This window comes from Mauremys mutica, chromosome 20, assembly GCF_020497125.1.
Source record: "Mauremys mutica isolate MM-2020 ecotype Southern chromosome 20, ASM2049712v1, whole genome shotgun sequence".
NCBI classification, from domain to species: domain Eukaryota; kingdom Metazoa; phylum Chordata; order Testudines; family Geoemydidae; genus Mauremys; species Mauremys mutica.
The window spans coordinates 24,271,898-24,291,246 of record NC_059091.1 but is presented as its reverse complement, the minus strand read 5'-3'; the positions used below and the strand labels follow the sequence as shown (position 1 = coordinate 24,291,246).

At 59.5% G+C, this 19,349-nt stretch overlaps 1 protein-coding gene across 1 annotated transcript in view; it reads left to right on the top strand.

Moving 5' to 3' along the window:
* Positions 1-1,289: 1,289 nt before the first annotated feature.
* Positions 1,290-19,349, top strand: part of CARM1 (coactivator associated arginine methyltransferase 1) — a 52,372-nt gene continuing 34,312 nt past the window's right edge. The window contains exon 1 of the mRNA XM_044994653.1: positions 1,290-1,473. Within this exon, the coding sequence (XP_044850588.1) occupies positions 1,326-1,473 (148 nt within the window). The 5' untranslated portion in view covers positions 1,290-1,325. The remainder of the gene's footprint in view (positions 1,474-19,349) is intronic.

The following is a 19,349-nucleotide window of genomic DNA, read 5'->3' as shown; positions in this document are numbered from 1 at the left end:
CCAGAGAGTGGGGGGCGAGGGCGGTAGGAGGGGCTGTGGGCGGGGCCTGCCGGCGGGGGACGGACAGATAGGGTGGGGGCCGAGCGGGGGGCGGGGCCGGCAGGGGGCGCTGCGGGCTGTAGGCGGGGCCCGGCAGGGGGCGCTGCGGGCGGGGGCGGGGCCGGCGAAGAGCGGGGGCGAGCCCGGCAGGGGGCGCTGCGGGCTGTAGGCGGGGCCCGGCAGGGGGCGCTGTGGGCGGGGGCGGGGCCGGCAGGGGGCGCTGCGGGCGGGGGCGGGGCCGGCGGAGAGCGGGGGCGGGGCCGGCAGGGGGCGCTGCGGGCGGGGGCGGGGCCGGCAGGGGGCGCTGCGGGCGGGCGGGCGCGGGGCCGGCGGAGAGCGGGGGCGGGGCCGGCAGGGGGCGCTGCGGGCGGGAGGGGCGGGGCCGGCAGGGGGCGCTGCGGGCGGGGGCGGGGCCGGCAGGGGGCGCTGCGGGCGGGCGGGGGGCGGGGCCGGCAGGGGGCGCTGCGGGCGGGCGGGGGCGGGGCCGGCGGAGAGCGGGGGCGGGGCCGGCAGGGGGCGCTGCGGGCGGGAGGGGCGGGGCCGGCAGGGGGCGCTGCGGGCGGGGGCGGGGCCGGCAGGGGGCGCTGCGGGCGGGCGGGGGGCGGGGCCGGCAGGGGGCGCTGCGGGCGGGCGGGGCGGGGCCGGCGGAGAGCGGGGGCGGGGCCGGCAGGGGGCGCTGCGGGCGGGGGGCGGGGCCGGCGGAGAGCGGGGGCGGGGCCGGCAGGGGGCGCTGCGGGCGGGGGCGGGGCCGGCAGGGGGCGCTGCGGGCGGGAGGGGCGGGGCCGGCGGAGAGCGGGGGCGGGGCCGGCAGGGGGCGCTGTGGGCGGGCGGGGGGCGGGGCGGGCGGGGGGCGCGGCGGGGCGGCGGGGGCGGGGCCGGCGGAGAGCGGGGGCGGGGCCGGCAGGGGGCGCTGCGGGCGGGGGCGGGGCCGGCAGGGGGCGCTGCGGGCGGGGGGCGGGGCCGGCAGGGGGCGCTGCGGGCGGGGGCGGGGCCGGCAGGGGGCGCTGCGGGCGGGCGGGGGGCGGGGCCGGCGGAGAGCGGGGGCGGGGCCGGCAGGGGGCGCTGCGGGCGGGCGGGGGGCGGGGCCGGCAGGGGGCGCTGCGGGCGGGCGGGGGGCGGGGCCGGCAGGGGGCGCTGCGGGCGGGCGGGGGGCGGGGCCGGCGGAGAGCGGGGGCGGGGCCGGCGGAGAGCGGGGGCGGGGCCGGCAGGGGGCGCTGCGGGCGGGGGCGGGGCCGGCGCGGCGCTGTGGGCGGGGCCCGGCGCGGGGAGGCGGCGGCGGAGCCAAGATGGCCGCGGCGGTGTCCGTGTTCCCCGGCGTGCGGCTCCTCACCATCGGGGACGCCAACGGCGAGATCCAGCGGCACCAGGAGCAGCAGGCGCTGCGGCTCGAGGCGCGCACGGGGCCCGACAGCGCCGGCCTGGCGCTCTACAGCCGTGAGTGGGGCCGGGCCGGGCCGGGCGGGGCGCGCGGCGCCGAGTGGGGAGAGCCGGGGGGGCAATGGGGGTGTCGGGGATTGGGGTACGAGGCTGGGTGTGGGGGGGTGGGGTGAGAGCCTGGGGGTATCTAGGGCGGGGGGGTGTATGTTGGGGTGGGGCAGGGGAATGGGGGTGTCCGGGGATGTGGGGTATGAGGCTGCGTGGGGGGGTGGGGTAAGAGCCTGGGGGTATCTAGGGCGGGGGGGTGTATGTTGGGGTGGGGCAGGGGAATGGGGGTGTCCGGGATTGGGGTATGAGGCTGGGTGTGGGGGGGGTGAGAGCCTGGGGGTATCTAGGGCAGGAGGGTGTATGCTGGGGTGGGGCAGGGAAATGGGGGTGTCCGGGATTGGGGTACGAGGCTGGGTGTGGGTGGGGTGAGAGCCTGGGGGTATCTAGGGCGGGGGGGTGTATGTTGGGGTGGGGCAGGGGAATGGGGGTGTCCGGGATTGGGGTACGAGGCTGGGTGTGGGGGGGTGGGGTAAGAGCCTGGGGGTATCTAGGGCGGGGGGGTGTATGTTGGGGTGGGGCAGGGCAATGGGGGTGTCCGGGATTGGGGTACGAGGCTGGGTGTGGGGGGGTGGGGTGAGAGCCTGGGGGTATCTAGGGCGGGGGGGTGTATGTTGGGGTGGGGCAGGGGAATGGGGGTGTCCGGGATTGGGGTATGAGGCTGGGTGTGGGGGGGTGGGGTAAGAGCCTGGGGGTATCTAGGGCGGGGGGGTGTATGTTGGGGTGGGGCAGGGAAATGGGGGTGTCCGGGATTGGGGTACGAGGCTGGGTGTGGGGGGGGTGAGAGCCTGGGGGTATCTAGGGCGGGGGGGTGTATGGTGGGGTGGGGCAGGGAAATGGGGGTGTCCGGGATTTGGGTAAGAGGCTTGGTGTGGGGGGGGGGTGAGAGCCTGGGGGTATCTAGGGCAGGCGGGTGTATGGTGGGGTGGGGCAGGGGAATGGGGGTGTCGGGGATTTGGGGTATGAGGCTGGGTGTGTGTAGGGATGGGGGTTGGGGCAGGGAATGGGGGGGGGTGAGAGCCTGGGGGTATCTAGGGCGGGGGGGTGTATGCTGGGGTGGGGCAGGGAAATGGGGGTGTCGGGGATTGGGGTACGAGGCTGGGTGTGGGGGGGGGTGAGAGCCTGGGGGTATCTAGGGCGGGGGGGTGTATGCTGGGGTGGGGCAGGGAAATGGGGGTGTCCGGGATTTGGGGTACGAGGCTGGGTGTGGGGGGGTGGGGTGAGAGCCTGGGGGTATAGAGCGCGGCTGGGGTACTGAAGGGCTGGGTCAGGGAAATGGGGGTGTCCGGGATTGGGGTACGAGGCTGGGTGTGGGGGGGGGTGAGAGCCTGGGGGTATCTAGGGCGGGGGGGTGTATGTTGGGGTGGGGCAGGGGAATGGGGGTGTCGGGGATTTGGGGTATGAGGCTGGGTGTGTGTAGGGATGGGGGTTGGGGCAGGGGAATGGGGGTGTCGGGGATTTGGGGTATGAGGCTGGGTGTGTGTAGGGATGGGGGTTGGGGCAGGGGGAATGGGGGTGGCCAGGGCTTGAGGGAGGCTGGGAGCGGGACACACCTTGGGGTCAGGAGGCGCCAGGGGCACGGAAGAGGCCTGGCCCATGTTAAGGGGCCTGCGGCCCCCCGGAGCCCTTCGGCTCCTGAGCTGGCTGCATCTCCCCCTCCAGCAGTGGGGCCACAGCAACGCGCTGGTAGCTCAGGGGCCGCGAGTCTCTTCTTGTAGCCGTGCTCGTGGTAAAGGTCGCCGTGTGTCAGCCTCGGGTAGTGCCAGCGCGTTGTCACCTGGGTCTTTGCTCTTCCTTGGGCAGGCGGGTGCCCTCCCTGGGGTTCACGGAGGCTCTTTATTGCTGTGCCAAGCTCGATAATCGTCTCCAAAGTGTGGGCGAGGTCAGATTCCCTGGCAGGAGGCAGCTTGATGTCACTGAGTGTTTGCCTGGGGGCGGGGCCCTTACCCTGTGGCTGGGCTTTAATCACATGTTTCAGTTCGGCTCTTGCGATGTTTAGTCTCATCTTCCTTGTTTTTGTTTGGGGAGGGGAGGAATTGGAAGCGGCGGGTGCAGGGTGCAAAGTCTCTGGGACAGGTCTGTGCAGGGGCATGTGTCTGGAGGCTGGGCAGGAGCAGGAACTGCTGGGTGGCGCTCGGGCGAGGCCGTGTTCCCTTTTTATGGGTGCCCATCTCCAGGTTGTTTCCGCTGGGCAGGAAAAGCCTCTGCCAGACCTTGGGCTGGACGCTCCAGGCCACATCCCTGTGCCACGCTGCATTTCCTAGAGAAGCCACCCCTCTGGCTACGTGGCATTCCGGATGGGTGGCTAGCAGACCCTTCCCCTTCGGTGGAGCGGCCATCAAGCAAACTCTTGCTTGCCGTTTGCTGCGGGTAGATTGGTTTTGTGGAAGGCCGTTAGTCTCCGCTCTCCCTCTGGAGCCGCTGTACCAAGGGAGGGGGCACTGAGTGCCGTGTTACCGCCATGTGGCCTGGCATCGTGAATCGCTGTCATGGTTGGAGCCGCAGTTGAATTTCCTTCACCCCCAAAGCAGTGTGGCTGGGGTTAAAAGCAGGTGCTGCAGGGCTGTTCCTGGATGAAGTTAGCTGCCCACCTCAAGGGTGGTCTGGCCGGGAGTGTCGCCTTGCTCTGCAGAAGATGAAGCAGTGCATATCCCTCCCTAGTCCCACCTTCTCTCATCTCCGCTGAGGGCTTTGGAGACCACCACGGCCAGGCTGCCTCTGGGAGAGGAGCCGTCGGGGGCTGGGGGAACGCTGGCTGGGGGCCGTTCTGCTGGGCCAGCTCTTCCTTCTGGGGTGTTTCGCTCGCTTTCCTCCTCCCAGCAATCTTCCGAGCGCTGTGATCGGCTACCGCTGCCTGTCGTGGGTAGGAGTGCACAGACTGGTTGTACCCAGGGCCCAGCACTGCTCTGTTTCCCACCCTCAGCATCCCTCACCCGGGCATTCCCACCCCCCGAATTAGGGGTTGGTTTATGTGGCACAAAGCAGATCCTGCACCTGTAGTATAAGAACCTTCCTTCCTGAGCTCTGGGGCCGGAGTGAGGTCCCACGCGCCTTAATCTTTATAGCAGGGTTAGTTTATACAGCGAGACCAGATTTATCAGCCGTGCAGATTACATTAATTAAATACTAATGTAAACTTCCCTGTGCGCTGCTTGCTGCCCCAGCCCGGGAGGGCTGGCTAGCGACAGAAGTAATGGGGGCTAATGACTAGGCCAGTGGCATGGGGTTCAGACATTGGTTCTGTTCATGACGCTGATCTTGGGCAAATCACTTCACCTTTGAGTGTCTTGTGCCTGCTTCCCTCTCAGTCCCTGACCTGAAGAGCTCAGAGACAGCCACTCTCTTGTGACTGGCACGCGGGGACCCAGATCGCACTTGAAGCCTCAACGTGCTCCTGTAATATAAATAAGTGACACAGACGAGGTTATTTTCATTGTGTGCCTGAGACCCATGGAGCAGCCTCTTCACACGTTCTCTGGTTTGACCTTTGCGTGGGGCTAGAAGGAATCTTGCTTTTGAATGTATTTTTTAAAATCGGATGTTATCCCTTTGTCAATACGGTTCTGAAGCAGCTTTTGAGTCAGTAATACAGCACTAATCCTGAGAGCCGAGTTCTCATCAGATTGCAAGATGTTCTATTGACTTTCCGCATTTGATCCCCTTTGACCAGTGGAACGTTTTTATGGAGTAAATCTGCCACAGTTCAATTGATTTCCCCATTATTGACTTCCACTTGCTCCAGCTGTCCAGCTCTCCGAGGCTGGAGACAAAGCACAGGTAAGCTATTCGGGGAGCTGACCGACATGCTCTCCTTAGGCTACAGGGTAGCAGTGCACAAAGAACATCTACTCGTGAGTTCGTTCTTGGGGGATGCTGCGAATGCTAGTGTCTGAAGCACCGTCCCGGAGAAAGTTCCATACTGGGGAGAGGCTTTTTACATTTTCAGCAATGTGGCGTTCTTTTGCCCGACATCTGGGATGAATCCAACGCAGCCGTTTGGCCTGGGCGGGTAGCGAGCATGGGGAAGGCAGGTGGCGGTGGAAAGAGACGAGGTAATGGAAAATGCCAATTTGTCCTAATGCTTCATTTCAATGCAGCATACATGGCCAAGTCCTCTTGTGTGGGGCTTCTTGCTTCTTTCTTAGCAGTCTAACGTCCTGCCCCACAGATCGGTGCCAGCTGATCTTGAAGCATTCACCAGTGCATGTGTCTGTGCGATTGTCGACCTCATACTGAGCCTTTGTTTTACAGGTTCTTAAACCAGGAACATTCCTGCCTCAGATTACTGGGGGGGCTTCCTTTCTCTCTGTGATTTGCTAATGCAGCCGCTGCTCTGAGCAGCTGGAAACCTCTCCCAGTGCTTTGGAACAAGAGTGACCTGGCCTTCGCACCCCCCCCCCCCCCGTGCGCCACAAGGAATGTTGCAGTGTTACACCCCAGAAAAGATCGAGGTGGAACTTGATCCGCTTCCTTTGGTCTGAAATAGCATGAATTTGGGGCTTGGCCAGGCACCCTCCAAAAACCCTCTCAGAAAGACGGCTGTGTGTCCCGTAACGATGGCAAGGAGTTTCTGTAGGTGTCTGCCTGGCTGAGTGCCTGTGGAAATGATTTATACAGTGTTGCTGGGATTTTCTAGTGCTGATGCTGTATGTGTTTAGGGCACGTGGGGCCTCGGAAAAGCATCTTTTTAATATGATTAAAAATAAATAGCTTGGTGTTTGTCAGGGCACATAGAAATTCCTGTGGGTTAGTTTTTCAAAGCAGAAGCTTTTTCTTTTTCCTTAGGGTTCATGCAACAATCTGTTCTTTCCCAAAGACACACTTTTTATGCTCTGGATTCTGTGCGATAGCAAACAGCTCTCGGACAGCAAAGGCACATCGAAGTGAAGGCTATTTTAAAACGAGGATTCCCAAGCGCGCACAGATCTCCAGATAGCAGTAGACTTAATTTCTCTTTCCCTTTGTTACTTTAAAGGGACAGCGTCAGGTTAAAATTAATCTGTTCAGTGAACAAATTTCCTTTTCTATTACTAACATCTGAAAATGATTAAAACTAATAGGATCTTTAAAAAACTCCCAAAACTAATTTAAATGTCTCCATTCAAGCTGTTTGCTTTGTTTCACTCAGGTTGGACAGTGAAATAAGTTAGTCAATTTCAGCTCTCATTTGTAATCTGTTTCATGTGCAGGTTATGGGGTTGCAAATGGAGATGCTTTAATTCAAACACTCTCCTTTTTTAAAATCCTAAAAATATTATTAAAATGACCCTCTAAACATTTGGCCTAACCTATCACATTGTTCCCCTTCTCACTGACACATGGACGGTTGGTTTTGCTTTCGTATCTTAGGAACACAAGAATCTCCGGTCTGGATGAGACCTGAGGTCAATCTAGCCCAGTATTCTGTCTCTGACGGTGACCAAGGACAGCAAAAAACCCTACAGACAGATATAGGATGATCTGCTTCTCTAAAGGTCTCATCCGAATCCAGAGTAGTCAGAGATTTAAGACCTGATGCATGACGTTTTATATCCCTTCAAAAACTTTTTGTAATTATTGCATTCGTGTTTATTGCAGTCGTGCCCAGGGACAGCCAAGAACGGGGCCGCGTTATTTCAGGCACTGCAGAAACACGATAGTAAACGGTGTTTGCTATTTTAACTCTGACTATTCTTGTTATCCAGATAAACATCCATTTTCAATCTTGCTGAGTTCTGGGCTCAGCAGCATCATGTGGCAGTGAGTTCCACAGGCTACAAAGTATTTCCTTTCATTTGCTTCCTTTTAATTTTATTGACACGATCCCTTGCTCTGTTGTGGTGAGGCGGGGAGAACGGACCTTCCCAGTGTCAGTACCATTGATTATTCTGTACACTTTCATCGTGTCCCCTTTTTTAAAGTAAACGATCCCTGGCTTTTTAGTCTCTCTTCATATCACATGCTGATGCTCTTCTGCAACATCTTGACTGTCTGAAGACCTCGCAGTCCAAGCCAGGTGAAAGATTCTCTGTGCCAGTTTTCTCCTAATAGCATGAGTGTCTCAAACATATTGTGTGTGTGTGTGTGTGTAAGTAACCTGGCTCGTGTCAGTTTGAAAGGCTGGTGAATGTAAAGCAGATGCACAGGGCACTGTTTAGCATCTGTAATCAGAAAACTAAATACAGGGGGAAAACTCCCTTTAAACCCATGAATATTTGTGCCCTTTTCTAGCATGCTGTAGGTGGCTACCGACATGCGAACACGTGGCAAGCAGGCCTGAGCGCATGGAGTGATCTGTGTGCTTTAGGGTGTCACTCGTTTTTGCTGACTACCAACCAGGTGTCGCATGGCCTGCGACATCACAGCCGGCTGCGTGGTCTGGGCCTGTCGTTCAGCACAGGGAGTCCTTGCCGAGTGAGGGTTGCCGGATCCGGCCTGTAATCGGCCGCCAATGTATTTTCGTGCCCACAGCGTGCCTGGTGCTTTGTGAGGCATAGAAGGGGGCGTGGGCCCAGCCCCAGGGAGTTTGACTGCCTAGCTGAGGTGCTTATGCGGCCCTTGTCCCTGGAGTCTGGCCTAGTGGATAGAGAACTGGCCTGGGTTTGGGGAGACCTTGCTCCACCACTGGCCTTTTGGGGGCCCTTGGGCAAGTCCAGGCCTTGCTCCATGCCTCAGTTTCCCTGTCTGTAAAATGGGGGTGGTGATCCTGGCCTCCTGGGTAAAGTGCTTTATGATTCATGGCTGACAAGTGCCACATGGGAGCTTCCCTCGCAACCCTCTTGTGAGGCAGGGCAGTGCCCAGAGAGACAGGGACTTGCCCAAGGTCACTCAGGGCGTCTGTGTCGGGGCAGAGAATTGAACCTGGGTCTCCAGAGTCCCAGGCTGCTGTCCTGAGCCCTGCCCCATCCTTCCTTTCCCTCTCGCAGCGCGAGCTGCGCTCGCCGTAGGAAAGCTCTGTTCAGAGGGGGACTGCAGGCAGTGCTCCCTGCGGGCGTGGAGGAGAGCGACGGGAACCCTTCGTCAGTGGCCTGGTTCACTCTGAGGCCCTGGCCCCGGGAACGCTAGGACGGAGCTGGGGGCATGGTTCTAACTGCAGCGTGCTCTGCCCAGCCCCCTTTGGTGCACCCTGGCTGCTGCTTTTGACAGCTCCCTTATGGGAAATGTGTTTCCCACCTCGGCCCTTCCCTTGGTTAGTTTGTGCACTCCAGCGTGTGTGGGGAGCGCCCTCCTCTTGGGGTAAAGGAAGATCCCAGAGAAGGGACGGGTGTGTTTGGACTTCAGGCTTTTCTCCACGCTAGGTGCATGGATCTAACCTATTGTCGGCTACAGAAGGAGCGTCTCTCAGGGTCTGTAATGTCCCAGCTTTGTTTGTGGTCCGAAGAACCGCAAGACACTCAGACTAGGAACCTTGGTTCTTTCCTCTTTGCTGTTTCCTGGGGCATGTGCTGTAGAAACAGACACTTCCTGAAAGCCAAAGAGAAAGTGGGTCCAGTGGCTGAGGCTCAGGAGTTTAGGACTCAGGAAATGCTGCTCTCTGATTCTCTTTCTGTCGCCTTCTCTGCCTCAGTTTCCCCATCAGACCTTACAGTGAGTCTCAGGGAGCTCAGTTGATTTAGCTTAACAAAGAGACGGTGGAGGGGTGACTTGATCTCAGTCTGTAAGTGCCTACGTGGGGAACAAAGATTTGACAATGGGCCCTTCAGTCTAGCAGAGGGAGGTCTAACGGGATCCATCGGCTGGAAGTTGAAGCTAGTCAAATTCAGACGGGAAACTCTCTTCAGTTTTTACTGAGAGAGTAATTAACCACTGGAGCAATTTCCCAAGGGTGGGGGTGGATTCTCCATCACTGGCCATCTTTAAATCCCGATTGGAGGGTTTTCGGAAAGCTCTGCTCTAGGAGTTCGTTTGGGGCGGTTCTCTGGCCTGGGTTACGCAGGGGGTTGGACTCACTAGATGATCCCTTCTGGCCTGGGGATCTCGGAATCCAGTTTGTCCAAGAGACGGTTGAGTCACTCGACAGACGTGTAGCACGGTCCTTGCCCAGGCCGGTCTGACTCCAGAGGCTGAGAGGGGAAGTGTCGTCGTCCCTGTTCTTGCAGATCAGGAGCGGGGCCTGGTTACATTGGCTTCCCGGTTCTGCCCCTTTCCAGGGATTCGATCCTCTAAAGGGACGGAGACAGCGCATGGAGGTACCAATGTGAGGCTGCTTTGTAATTGAAATGGTTGATCTGATCTGACCCTTTAACGTAACCCTCTGCCTGTGGTGAGCGGGTCGGGGATGATCCTCGTGCACAGGAGTCTCCGCCTCTCTCTCCTTCCCAGGTATTTGAGCTTTCACGATTGTCTTCGCTGAGCAGTTTGAATGGGCTAAGTTAGATCTTACGAAGAGTCTCGGGTGTTAACAGAGATCAGGATCTTTTTAAAAATACCTTTTATTTCAGCTGACAGCGCCGTGGAGAAACCCCGGGCGGGAACAGCCCTGGGTTGGTTGGAAGCAGGTCGTCTTCCGCCTCAGACCTCCATGGCTCCGTGATGAGGGCAGGCTTTGTCAGCTCTACCCTGGGCGAGGCTGGGGAGAGAACCTGGCGCCGTTCAGAGGCCAGCTAAGCCTCAAGGATTCTGTCCGCAATGCTGTTCCGAGACGTCCCTTCTCCGGGGAGTGTTCTGCGGGCGTTGGGGTGTTCCTGGCCGCCTGCTGGCCTGCGTTACTGGCCTGGTCTGTCTCTGTCTCAGCCACACAGTTCTCTTCTGGATTTGTCCCGTAAAGCACTGGGAGTTGGATGGAAAAGCAACAGCCTGGAGGAGGTTTACATTTGATTTCCTCCCATAGACGTGCGTTGTTACCCAGGGTCACTCGGAGTTACGTCTTCTCCGCTTTCAAACTTTGCATCAGCAAGAGAACGGTGCATGAGTGTAACCCACTCCAGGTATGGGGCAAGCGGCTTCTCCTAGCCACAGGGCCTTCAGCGCGCTGACGCGATGCTCCATTCAGTGGCTCGGGGCTTCCCCGGGGTTTGCCGGCCCCCCGTGGCTAGCACTGCTGTGATTGCAGTCGGGGACCTGAACGGGTGCAGACCTGGCGTACGGGTGCTTCTCTGTTGACTTGGGTGGCTCGGGCGACCCTAAGCGGGGGAGGGATAGCTCAGTGGTTGGAGCATTGGCCTGCTAAACCCAGGGTGGTGAGTTCAATCCTTGAGGGGGCCATTTAGGGAACTGGGGTAAAAATCTGTCTGGGGATTGATCCCTTCCAACTCTGATATTCTATGATAACCTCTCTGACATGGGAGTTCTCAGTCTTCCTTGGGCCAAAGGGATCTTTTTGAGCAGGTTTCAGAGCCTCTGTTGGGAGAGACCTGAGGCCAGGCCTGAAGAGACTTGGCAAAGCGCTTTCTGCCCGGGTTGGTTCTTGCTCTGCTGATGGTGTCGGATGTTGGAACAGGGCGGAGTGGGGGTCACTCGTTACACAGTTGCTGCTCTGTCACCGTCCACCCCGCCCAGCGCCACGTCTGTAACAGTCAAGAGTCTCCTTTGGCCGCTAGAAATGGCGTTTCTCGGGCCAGCCGGGGGGGGCCTGTGCTGGCCAGCCGGGGAGGAGCGTGAGCCCCAGCCGCCCGTGTGTGAACCAGCTCCGACGTGGACCCATGTGGGAGCTCTGCTGAGCGAGGTGCCAGGAGAGCCCACTGTGCACATGGGGGTGTAAAATCGTGGTGCTCCCTCCGTCTCTTGGCGAATGTGTTAAAACAAACAAACAAAATTCCTTTGGGCCTGAAAATTCTGTCTCGGGCCAAACTGTCCTGCAGCTGGTTTTTGCTCCGTTTTCTGAGGGAGCCTTGTCTAGTGGGTAAAGCACCGGCGCCTCGAAATCCAGGTGCTGTTCCATTGCTGTCTTGCTTTGTGCCTCAATTTCCCCATCTGCAAAACTTCCCCTTTAAACAGGGTTGTAAGGCTTGGTTACTTGCTGTTTGTAACGTGCTTTGAGATCTGCACAGATTCGATGGGGGGGGGGCGCAGGAGCGTGGGTGGTGGGCCAGCTGATGGTGGACACCCAGACACTGGTTCCGGTGACAGCCTTGCTGTCAGTATCCACTGGCTTCCCCCAGGTGGGTCGAGGAGAGTCCATGCAGCCTGGGGCCGTCCTTGGCTAACTCCTCCCTCCCATCAGCAGGGGAGTTCCTGTGATGTAGCCAATTTCCTCTCGGTCGGTCTCCTGCCCCCCAGAGCACAAGGTCTCGCATGCCTAGCTAAGGCGACGCGGCTGGAGATTGGATCAGCTCCTCGGCAGTCTGGAGCTGTTAGGCCAGGGGCTCTCAAACGGGGGGTCGGGACCCCTCGGGGGGTCGCGAGGTGGTTATGGGGGGGTCGCAAGCTGTCAGCCTCCACCCCAAGCTCTGCTTTGCCTCCAGCATTGATAATGGTGTTAAATATAAAAGTGTTTTTAATGGATAAGGGGGGTCGCACCCGGGCTTGCTGCGTGAAGGGGTCACCGTATAAAGGGCTGAGAACCCCTGGGATCTGCCCTTCTGCACCCTGGCTCTTAGTCCCAGTTTGCTGCCGGAGTCGGATCAGGCCGGGAGACGCTCGCCGCCTGGTTTAATTACAGCCCGAGTGTAAATGGCCTCCTGCATTGTGGGGTTTCCGCAGTGCTGCTGTCCTGCTACGTTACTCCAGGAAAGGGGGATTTAGCCTTTGCACGGCCCTTTTTCTCTTCAGACTGTGCTGCAGGTGCTGCCTGCTTCATCCCCCGAGTGAGGAGGATCCGGATCATTATCCTCTTCCGACGGTGGGGAAACTGAGGCACGGGTGCAGTCACTTACCCACGGTCAGTGGCCAATCCGGGACAGCCAAGCTCCCGGGGCTGTGACTGGCGGCTAGGCCCCGTATCTTCCTTCCTTGGCCTAAAGGCCCTTCCTAATTCGGCCCTTCCCTCCTCATCTGCTCAGCCAGCCTCGCCAGCTTCTCCACACACCCCCGCTCCCCAAGTGGTGATCTCTGTTGAACTGAACCTCAGTGAGCTGAGCCCAGCTTTGAATCCCTCTTTGCGTGTGTGGCTGCTGCGATCTCAGCTCATTTCGCCTTCCTCGCAGCAGTGAAAGCGCAAAGTGGTTCTGAAAAAGGACTTCCAGGCCCAGCCCCTGTAGAGGAAAATGTCTCAAGGCCCAGTCCGTTGTGGGCCCGCTGTTCTGCCCCAGCCTGTCCAGGCTTCGGGGCCCGGCTCCCGCGTCTGCACGGCCTCCCCAGGCCTGGTTAGGGGAGCTCCCGTCAGAGGGCTGCCCGCAGTGCTGCTGGTGCTGTTTCTTAAACAGTCAAAGGAGGAATAAACTCCCCAGCCCAGGGGCTGGCTTTGTGTAAAGGCCGGGAGGAGGGACAGGGCCCCCCAGCACATAAATAGGGACCCTCGCTAGGGTCGCCTCTCTGTAAATTATTCGCCAGCCTTTCTGTTCTTTCAGCCTGCCTGGAAGCCCAGGGCACATCTGCCGTCCCTTTTCTTGCTCACAAAGAAGCCAGGGGCCCTGCTTGACAGGCTGATTAACATGGATGCGAGAAATTTGCATTTAATAGCTTTCCAAAGCAGCACCTTGAGCGGCAGAGCAGAGCGCTCCTCTGTGGCTGGGCTTGTGCTGCTTTCAGGAAACCCGCATGCTTTGGGGTCCTTCCCCTCGTCTTCCCAGCACAAGTCAGTCCCCAGACAATGTCCTGGGTGGCTGCTTCTGTCTTCAGGAGGCAAATCTGTTCGGAAGCCATTGTTCTAATTCTCTGTAAGTGAGGCTGTGTCCGCCTGCCGAGCCCGTGGCCTGGTCTCTGACCTCACGGAGCCCTTGCCTGAATTAGCAGCCGCTGATTTCTGCAACACAGGTTCTTCGCTCCTTCCTCATCTCGTGGCTGAGATCCCTTCCTAGCAAGCAGGGGATCCCTGCCACTGGGACACCCAGATTGTCGGCCCTTCTCTCCCTGCTGCGTCTCTGCTGCCTTTGACACCCACAGCGAGGTGCTGGAGGCGCAGGATACAGCTGGAGCATTCCAGGAGTGACCGTTGTGTTGCCCCTTCGACAGTGTGCAACATCCTGAGTTTAAAACGAGAAGCTGGGGCTGAACACCAGAAACATGATTTAATCTCTGCTAGGTAAAGCTCTGCTCCTCCGAGCCGCCGCTAGCTCCTCCGCCTGCTCTGCAGTAAAGGCCTGGGGCCACTCGTGGTTCATTTCCAGCAGGAACTTTCTTCCTGGGGTTTTCGCTTAACTTGCAGAGCTTCCCTGCTCCCCAAATTAAGGGAACTCCGTGAACCGTGGGAGGGGCTTGTAGGAGCCCCGGGGATGCAGCGTGGGGCCCCTCCGCGCGCCTCTGGCCGGCCCTCGGTGGACAGATGAGGGGAGTGGGTTCCCCCAGGCCGGTTCGACCAGTAGCTCCTCTGTTGAGATGGCCAGTCACTATCCGACTTGTGCCCCCTCCCTGCCGAAGTCAGAGCAATAGCCTACTCCTTAGGATTGAGCGGGCTTGTGCTCCGCACGGATCAGATGGGGGGGCTTCAGGCAGCAAAGGGGGGCCCCCCACACACACTCAGGGAGAAGAAATCCACAGCCCTGAGTCCTAATGACCCTTCCCCTTCTCCCTGCCTTTGTGGCACCGCCCCAGGGTTGGTGCCTCCAGGGTGGGGAGACAGGAGAGGCTGGCTGGCTGCCGCTCCATGGGCCAGAGCATGTGGCCTGGTCACCCCCTCTGCTGGTTTTGCTTTCAGGGTAAGATGTCAGCAGCTGCTGTCAGTTCCTGATCTGACACCCTCACGCTGCTGTTTGCACAGAACTGGCCTTGTCCCCACTGTTCACTGCCCTCCCGACCCCCCTCGCCCCCAGGCAAATCTCCGGCTGCAGACTTGGGGTGGAAAAGGTTTAGTTTGGCTGGGGGCAGCAATTCTGGCTCGGAGTCACGGGCCCGGGAATGAGCGGCCCAGAGCCCAGCTGCTGGGCAAATGCCTGGCTAGGGATCCACGTTTGCGTGGGGCGCGAAGGCAGCGCCTCGGAGGTTAAATGAGGCGGAAGATGCTTTTGCTGCTGTCTTCCCCCCCACCCCCAGCGGTAAGGAAAGGGGGTCGCGCAAGCAAAGAGCAGAGTCAAGGTTGGGGGAGGGGTGGGTTGGTGTTGGAGAGAGACCCTGCATCTGGGGATCGGGAATCTCCTCTTGGCTCATCCCTAGGGTGGGTGATGGGCCCCTGGCTCGTTTCTTTCCTTCCCGGCTCGATGGCTCTTGAGAGAGCCGCCCCTCCAAGCCGAGGAGACGGGGTGAAAGCTGTCGGGCTGTGTCGCTTGCCCTGCTCCACTTACAGCGGAGTGTCCTGCAGATGCAGGGCTCTGCGGCCGTTTCCCGGACGGTCTCATGCAGCGACTCCCTCGGGGAGCGGGTGGGGGTTGAAGAGATGAAGCCACGTCGTGCCCTGCCATCCCCTTGGCAGGACGCATTTGTCTCCAGGTTTTCTGTTCCTGGGCACCGTCCCTGTAGATCATCCCTCGGGGGAGACGCGAACGGCTGAGACGATGGGGTTTCTGGTGTGTTCGTATTTCAGCCCGAACAAAAGCTGCGTTTTCCTGCCTTTGAGTAAAATGAGTTTGTGAAAGGCACAAAGATGTTTCCAATAAAATGAAGCCGCGTTTTCCATTAGCCCTTAGAGGCCCCACCCGAGATCAGGGCTGTACGTACAAATAGTGACCAACGGTCCTGCCCCAAAGCGTTCACGCTCTAAACAGGGAAATGGTGGGAGGGGAAACTGAGGCACAGAGCGACCGAGACTTGCCCATGGTCACCCAGCAGGTCAGTTCCAGAGCTGGGGATAAAACCCAGGGAGTCCCAGACTAGTGCTCTATCCACTAGGCCGTGCTGCCTCTCCATTTGGCAAGTAAGCAGCTTCAAATGGACAACTCCTCTAATGTGCGCTGGGCGAGCAACTGGACGTGTGGGGAGGGACTGAGAAGCCGTGAGGTCAGTGGGGAGCTCAGGAGTGTCAGCCTCTTTGTTCTTCTCGCACAGCACCTTGCCTGCTTGGCTCCTGGTCCGTGCTTGCAACAGCGATCGGAAAGGGGCCTCTGGAGACCCCGTCCGGGAGTCCTGATTTCTCCCAGCACAGACTCCGATTGCCCCTGCCAGGGGAATGCAGGTCTGGAGCCCCCGACCCAGCCTGCCGAGCGTGCTGCCAGCGCAGAGCCGGCAGGAGCTGCCTCTGAACGTGGTCTGGGGAGAAGGCTTCCTGGCCTGCGGCTTCGCCTTCGCTTGCAGGGAAAACCCCCTTTGAGTAATGCCTGGGCTGGCGCTCGCAGTTGGGGTTTTTGGCCTGGCGGCGATAGGAGTGGGAAGAACAAGTTTAATTACAGCATCGGCATGAGAGCCTCTTTGATTCCGGGAGTCAGATGGGTGAGAAAACGCAGCATGTGTAGGGAATAATTATACACTCGGCCCTTTCTCGCTTCAAAGCTGCTGGCACCCAGTCCTCTCCGGGCAGCATTAGCCCCGTTCCATCGACCGGGAAACGGGCGCGGTGGAGAGGAAGGGTGGTGCAGTGGTTAGAGCACAGCTTGTGACTCGAGGGACCTGGATTCAAGTCATTGTCTTCTGACCTTGGCAAGTCATTTAGTCTCCATCTGTACGGGGATGGGTGGGATCTTGGCTCTCAGAGGGATGTGGGGAGGATAAAGGCATTGCAGACTGAGGCTCAGATGCTCTGATAAAGAGGGCCACGTACGTGACTTAGATGGGGCTTGCCCGAGACTCCCCACCGCACCAGCAGCAGAGCTGGGACCCAGGAGACCTGGCTCTCCAGTCTGCACTCGGCCCACGCCTTGGATTTCTGCAGAGCTGGGAGCGTGAACCCCGTTTCTACGGAGGGGAGAGGCAGGCTGGAAATGAAGCCTTTACGTTTTCCACATGACTAAAGGCGGGTGGAACTCGACAGGTGAGGTCGTCTTAATGCCTCTTGATGGATTTCTGGTGGCAGCTAAAGGCTCTCATCAGTCCGGCTCTGCCCACTAGACAACGCTTCCTCCCCATGGCACGTGGACAGAGCTGAACGAATAGGCAGAAACGTCTCCTCAGGGAAGCTAGCAGGGGCGGCCGGCTGAGATCTGACCTCATGGTCCGGTGGCTGTGGAACTCGGGGAGGGCCCTGGGTTCGAATCCCTGGTGCGACAGACTTCCTGTGTGAGCCAGTCTTCATCTGCAGCCCAGGGAAGCCAGCCCCGTCCTGCTCCCGGGGGGCTCTGCGAGTGAATACGCTGGAGATGCGAGGGGCTTGGGGCTCCGGGGCTGGAGGCCAGGTGAGTACCAGAGAGAGCCGCCCTGGGCCGGAGATGGGGCCGGCAGCGCAAGCTGTCAAGGCTCCCAAAGGAGCTTCACTGATTTTTGGGGTCAGCCACCATTGAGCTGGGACACGAGCCAGAGGGGGCCGGGAGGCAGCAGCTGCTGCTCTGAGGCCCCAGGGAAAACTGGCCGCTGGTTTTATTAGTGACTTTGGCTTTTTAAGGGTTTTTCCTCATTGTCTAGAATCTTTTCCCCCGCTCATGGCGACAGCTTGAGGCTTTATTTCCAGGGGGAGGGAAGTGTCGTAAAACCCTTTGCATTTGGCTGAGCGTGTGATTTTTTTTCTTTTCTCCCCCGTGTCAGTCTGCCGAGATAAAAGCTCTAATTTATGGTTTCATACAGATTCTGGAGCCAGCGAGAGGAGGGCATGAACCGCGCAGGGCTCAGAGCTTTGCCCTGGCCTCTTGCACCTGGCAGCCAGAATTCTGGATTAAACAGAAAGTCCAGGAAGTGGGGATCGAGGCTGGGAGGTTTCACTGTGGGTCCTTCACACCTTTGGCAGCCCCAGGGAGCAGGATTGTGCTCTATTTGTGCGTTGCGGTGTGGTCTGGTGGGTGTGGAGTCCAGTGGTTAGAGTGGTGGTCAGGACTCCTGGGTTCTTTTCTCTGCTCTGAGGGGAAAGTGGCCTAGGAACATAGGAATTATCAGAGTGGGTCAAACCCAAGGTCCATCTAGTCCAGTGTATTGTCCCTAACGGCGGCCAGTACCGGCTTCTCTGGGCAGAGCGGTGAGAGCCCTGCGGTGGGTGGATTTGAGAGAGTCAAGATAAGTCTGCTCCTGGTCTCGCGTAGCCAGAGATGGGCTTGAGCCTTGAAGCTCAAGGCTCCTGGTGAAAGTGGTGGTCTGGCAGACAGTGCGCCTGGGTTCCCTTCAGGAAGTGGGCTCTAGTGGTTAGAGGAGAAAGGACTGGAAGTCAGGACTCTTGGCTCAGGTCTCGGCTCTCGGAGGAGAACAGGGTCTAGTGGTTAGAGGAGAAGTCTGGGAGTCCAGATTCGTGGCATGTTACCAATTCGGCCACCAAGTGAGCACTTGGGCAAGTCACTAAATATCTGCCCTGGGGGAACGCAAGGTTTAATTCATTGTCTGCGTAGTGTTTTGAGGTCATGTGACAAAAGGCTCTGTAGATAGGCACAGTGCATTGTCTTCTCAGGGAGGGAACCCGCCGATCTGTTCTGTGATCCATGCTGGCTTCCCAAGGGCAGCTAGCAACTTCTGGCAGCTCAGCCTGAGGCTCCTCGGAGAGGGCTTGACTTTTCAGAAAGCTCTGAGCGCCCCCTTCTGAAAACCAGGCCCCTGCTCGGTCCCCCAGACCCACTGGCTCTTGAAAAGCCTGGTCCGGGGCTCATCAGATGCATTTGGTTTGTGGTTTAATGTGCGTCCTGCATTGCTCCTGAGTGCCTCCAGTTCCCAGTCCGTGCTGTCGGCGATGAGCTGCTGTCCACGCTAGGCCTGTCCGTGAGACGGTGCCTGATGCCAGGCAGCCCAACGGGGACTCGCGTTCAGCATGTGCGATCAGAAGCCCCTGACCTCCAGCTGACCCGGGGTCGAACCCGGGCCAATAAGGCCTGGAAGATGCTCGGTCCGGTGGCCGGTTGATAACCTGTCTGAGACGAGTTGCCGGCTCCAGATCCCCAAACCTAGCGGCGTCGTTGTCTCCCTTGCTGGCAGGCAGCCCAGGGTCGATGGGCCGTGGAGTTAAGGTGGCTGGGGCAGGTGGGGGGTGTGCTGGGATCCTGAGGTGCTGAAGTCAGGCCCTGCTGCCAGTGTCCGTGCCCGGCGCCGTCCCTTGGACTGATGCCGGGTCACTTGCAGGCAAACGAAGCAGGAGGATAAACTTCTCTGGAGAGGCTGCAGCCTTTGCACATCCTGCCTCAGGCAAGGAGGATCCTCACCGCTGGCCCCTGCACTTCTCTGCCTTGGGTCCTTATCTGGCCCCTGTCACCGCAGGGTCTGCACACCTCCCGGGGAGGGGGAGGGGAGTGCAGCTGTCCCCATCGGGCACAGGGAGCTTTGAACCCAGAGACCCAGACTAGTTCTCCAACCGCTGCCCCGTCCTGCTCCTCCCCAGCACAGTCTGCAGCATGACCCCTGCTCGGCTTGGGGTGCTGCAAACCCCCATGCTTTGTCTGTCGTCCTTTGCGGCGTGGCAGACGTTTGAGAGCCAGCCTGGCCAAAGGAAGGCAGTGCCTGCAGCTGAGAGCGTCCGTCTGTTGAAGACGGCGTTGACGTCTCCGTGCCCAGCAGCAGAAAGCGGCTGCCTTTTGCAGTGTAGCAATCTCCGGGGCCAGAGCTGCCAGGTGCCGCGACGGGGGGAGGCGAGGGGGTCGCTTGCCTGATTTCCACGAAGGAGGTTTCTCTCCAGCTCCTTTGCTTTTGCTGCCGCAGATCTCGCTCTGCTGGTAACGGGGCAGCTTGGAGGATGGGGAATAGGGAATGATGGAGCTTTTAATAGACTCCAAGGCCAGAAGGACCCGTGTGATCTAGCCTGACCTCCTGTGTCACAGGCCAGA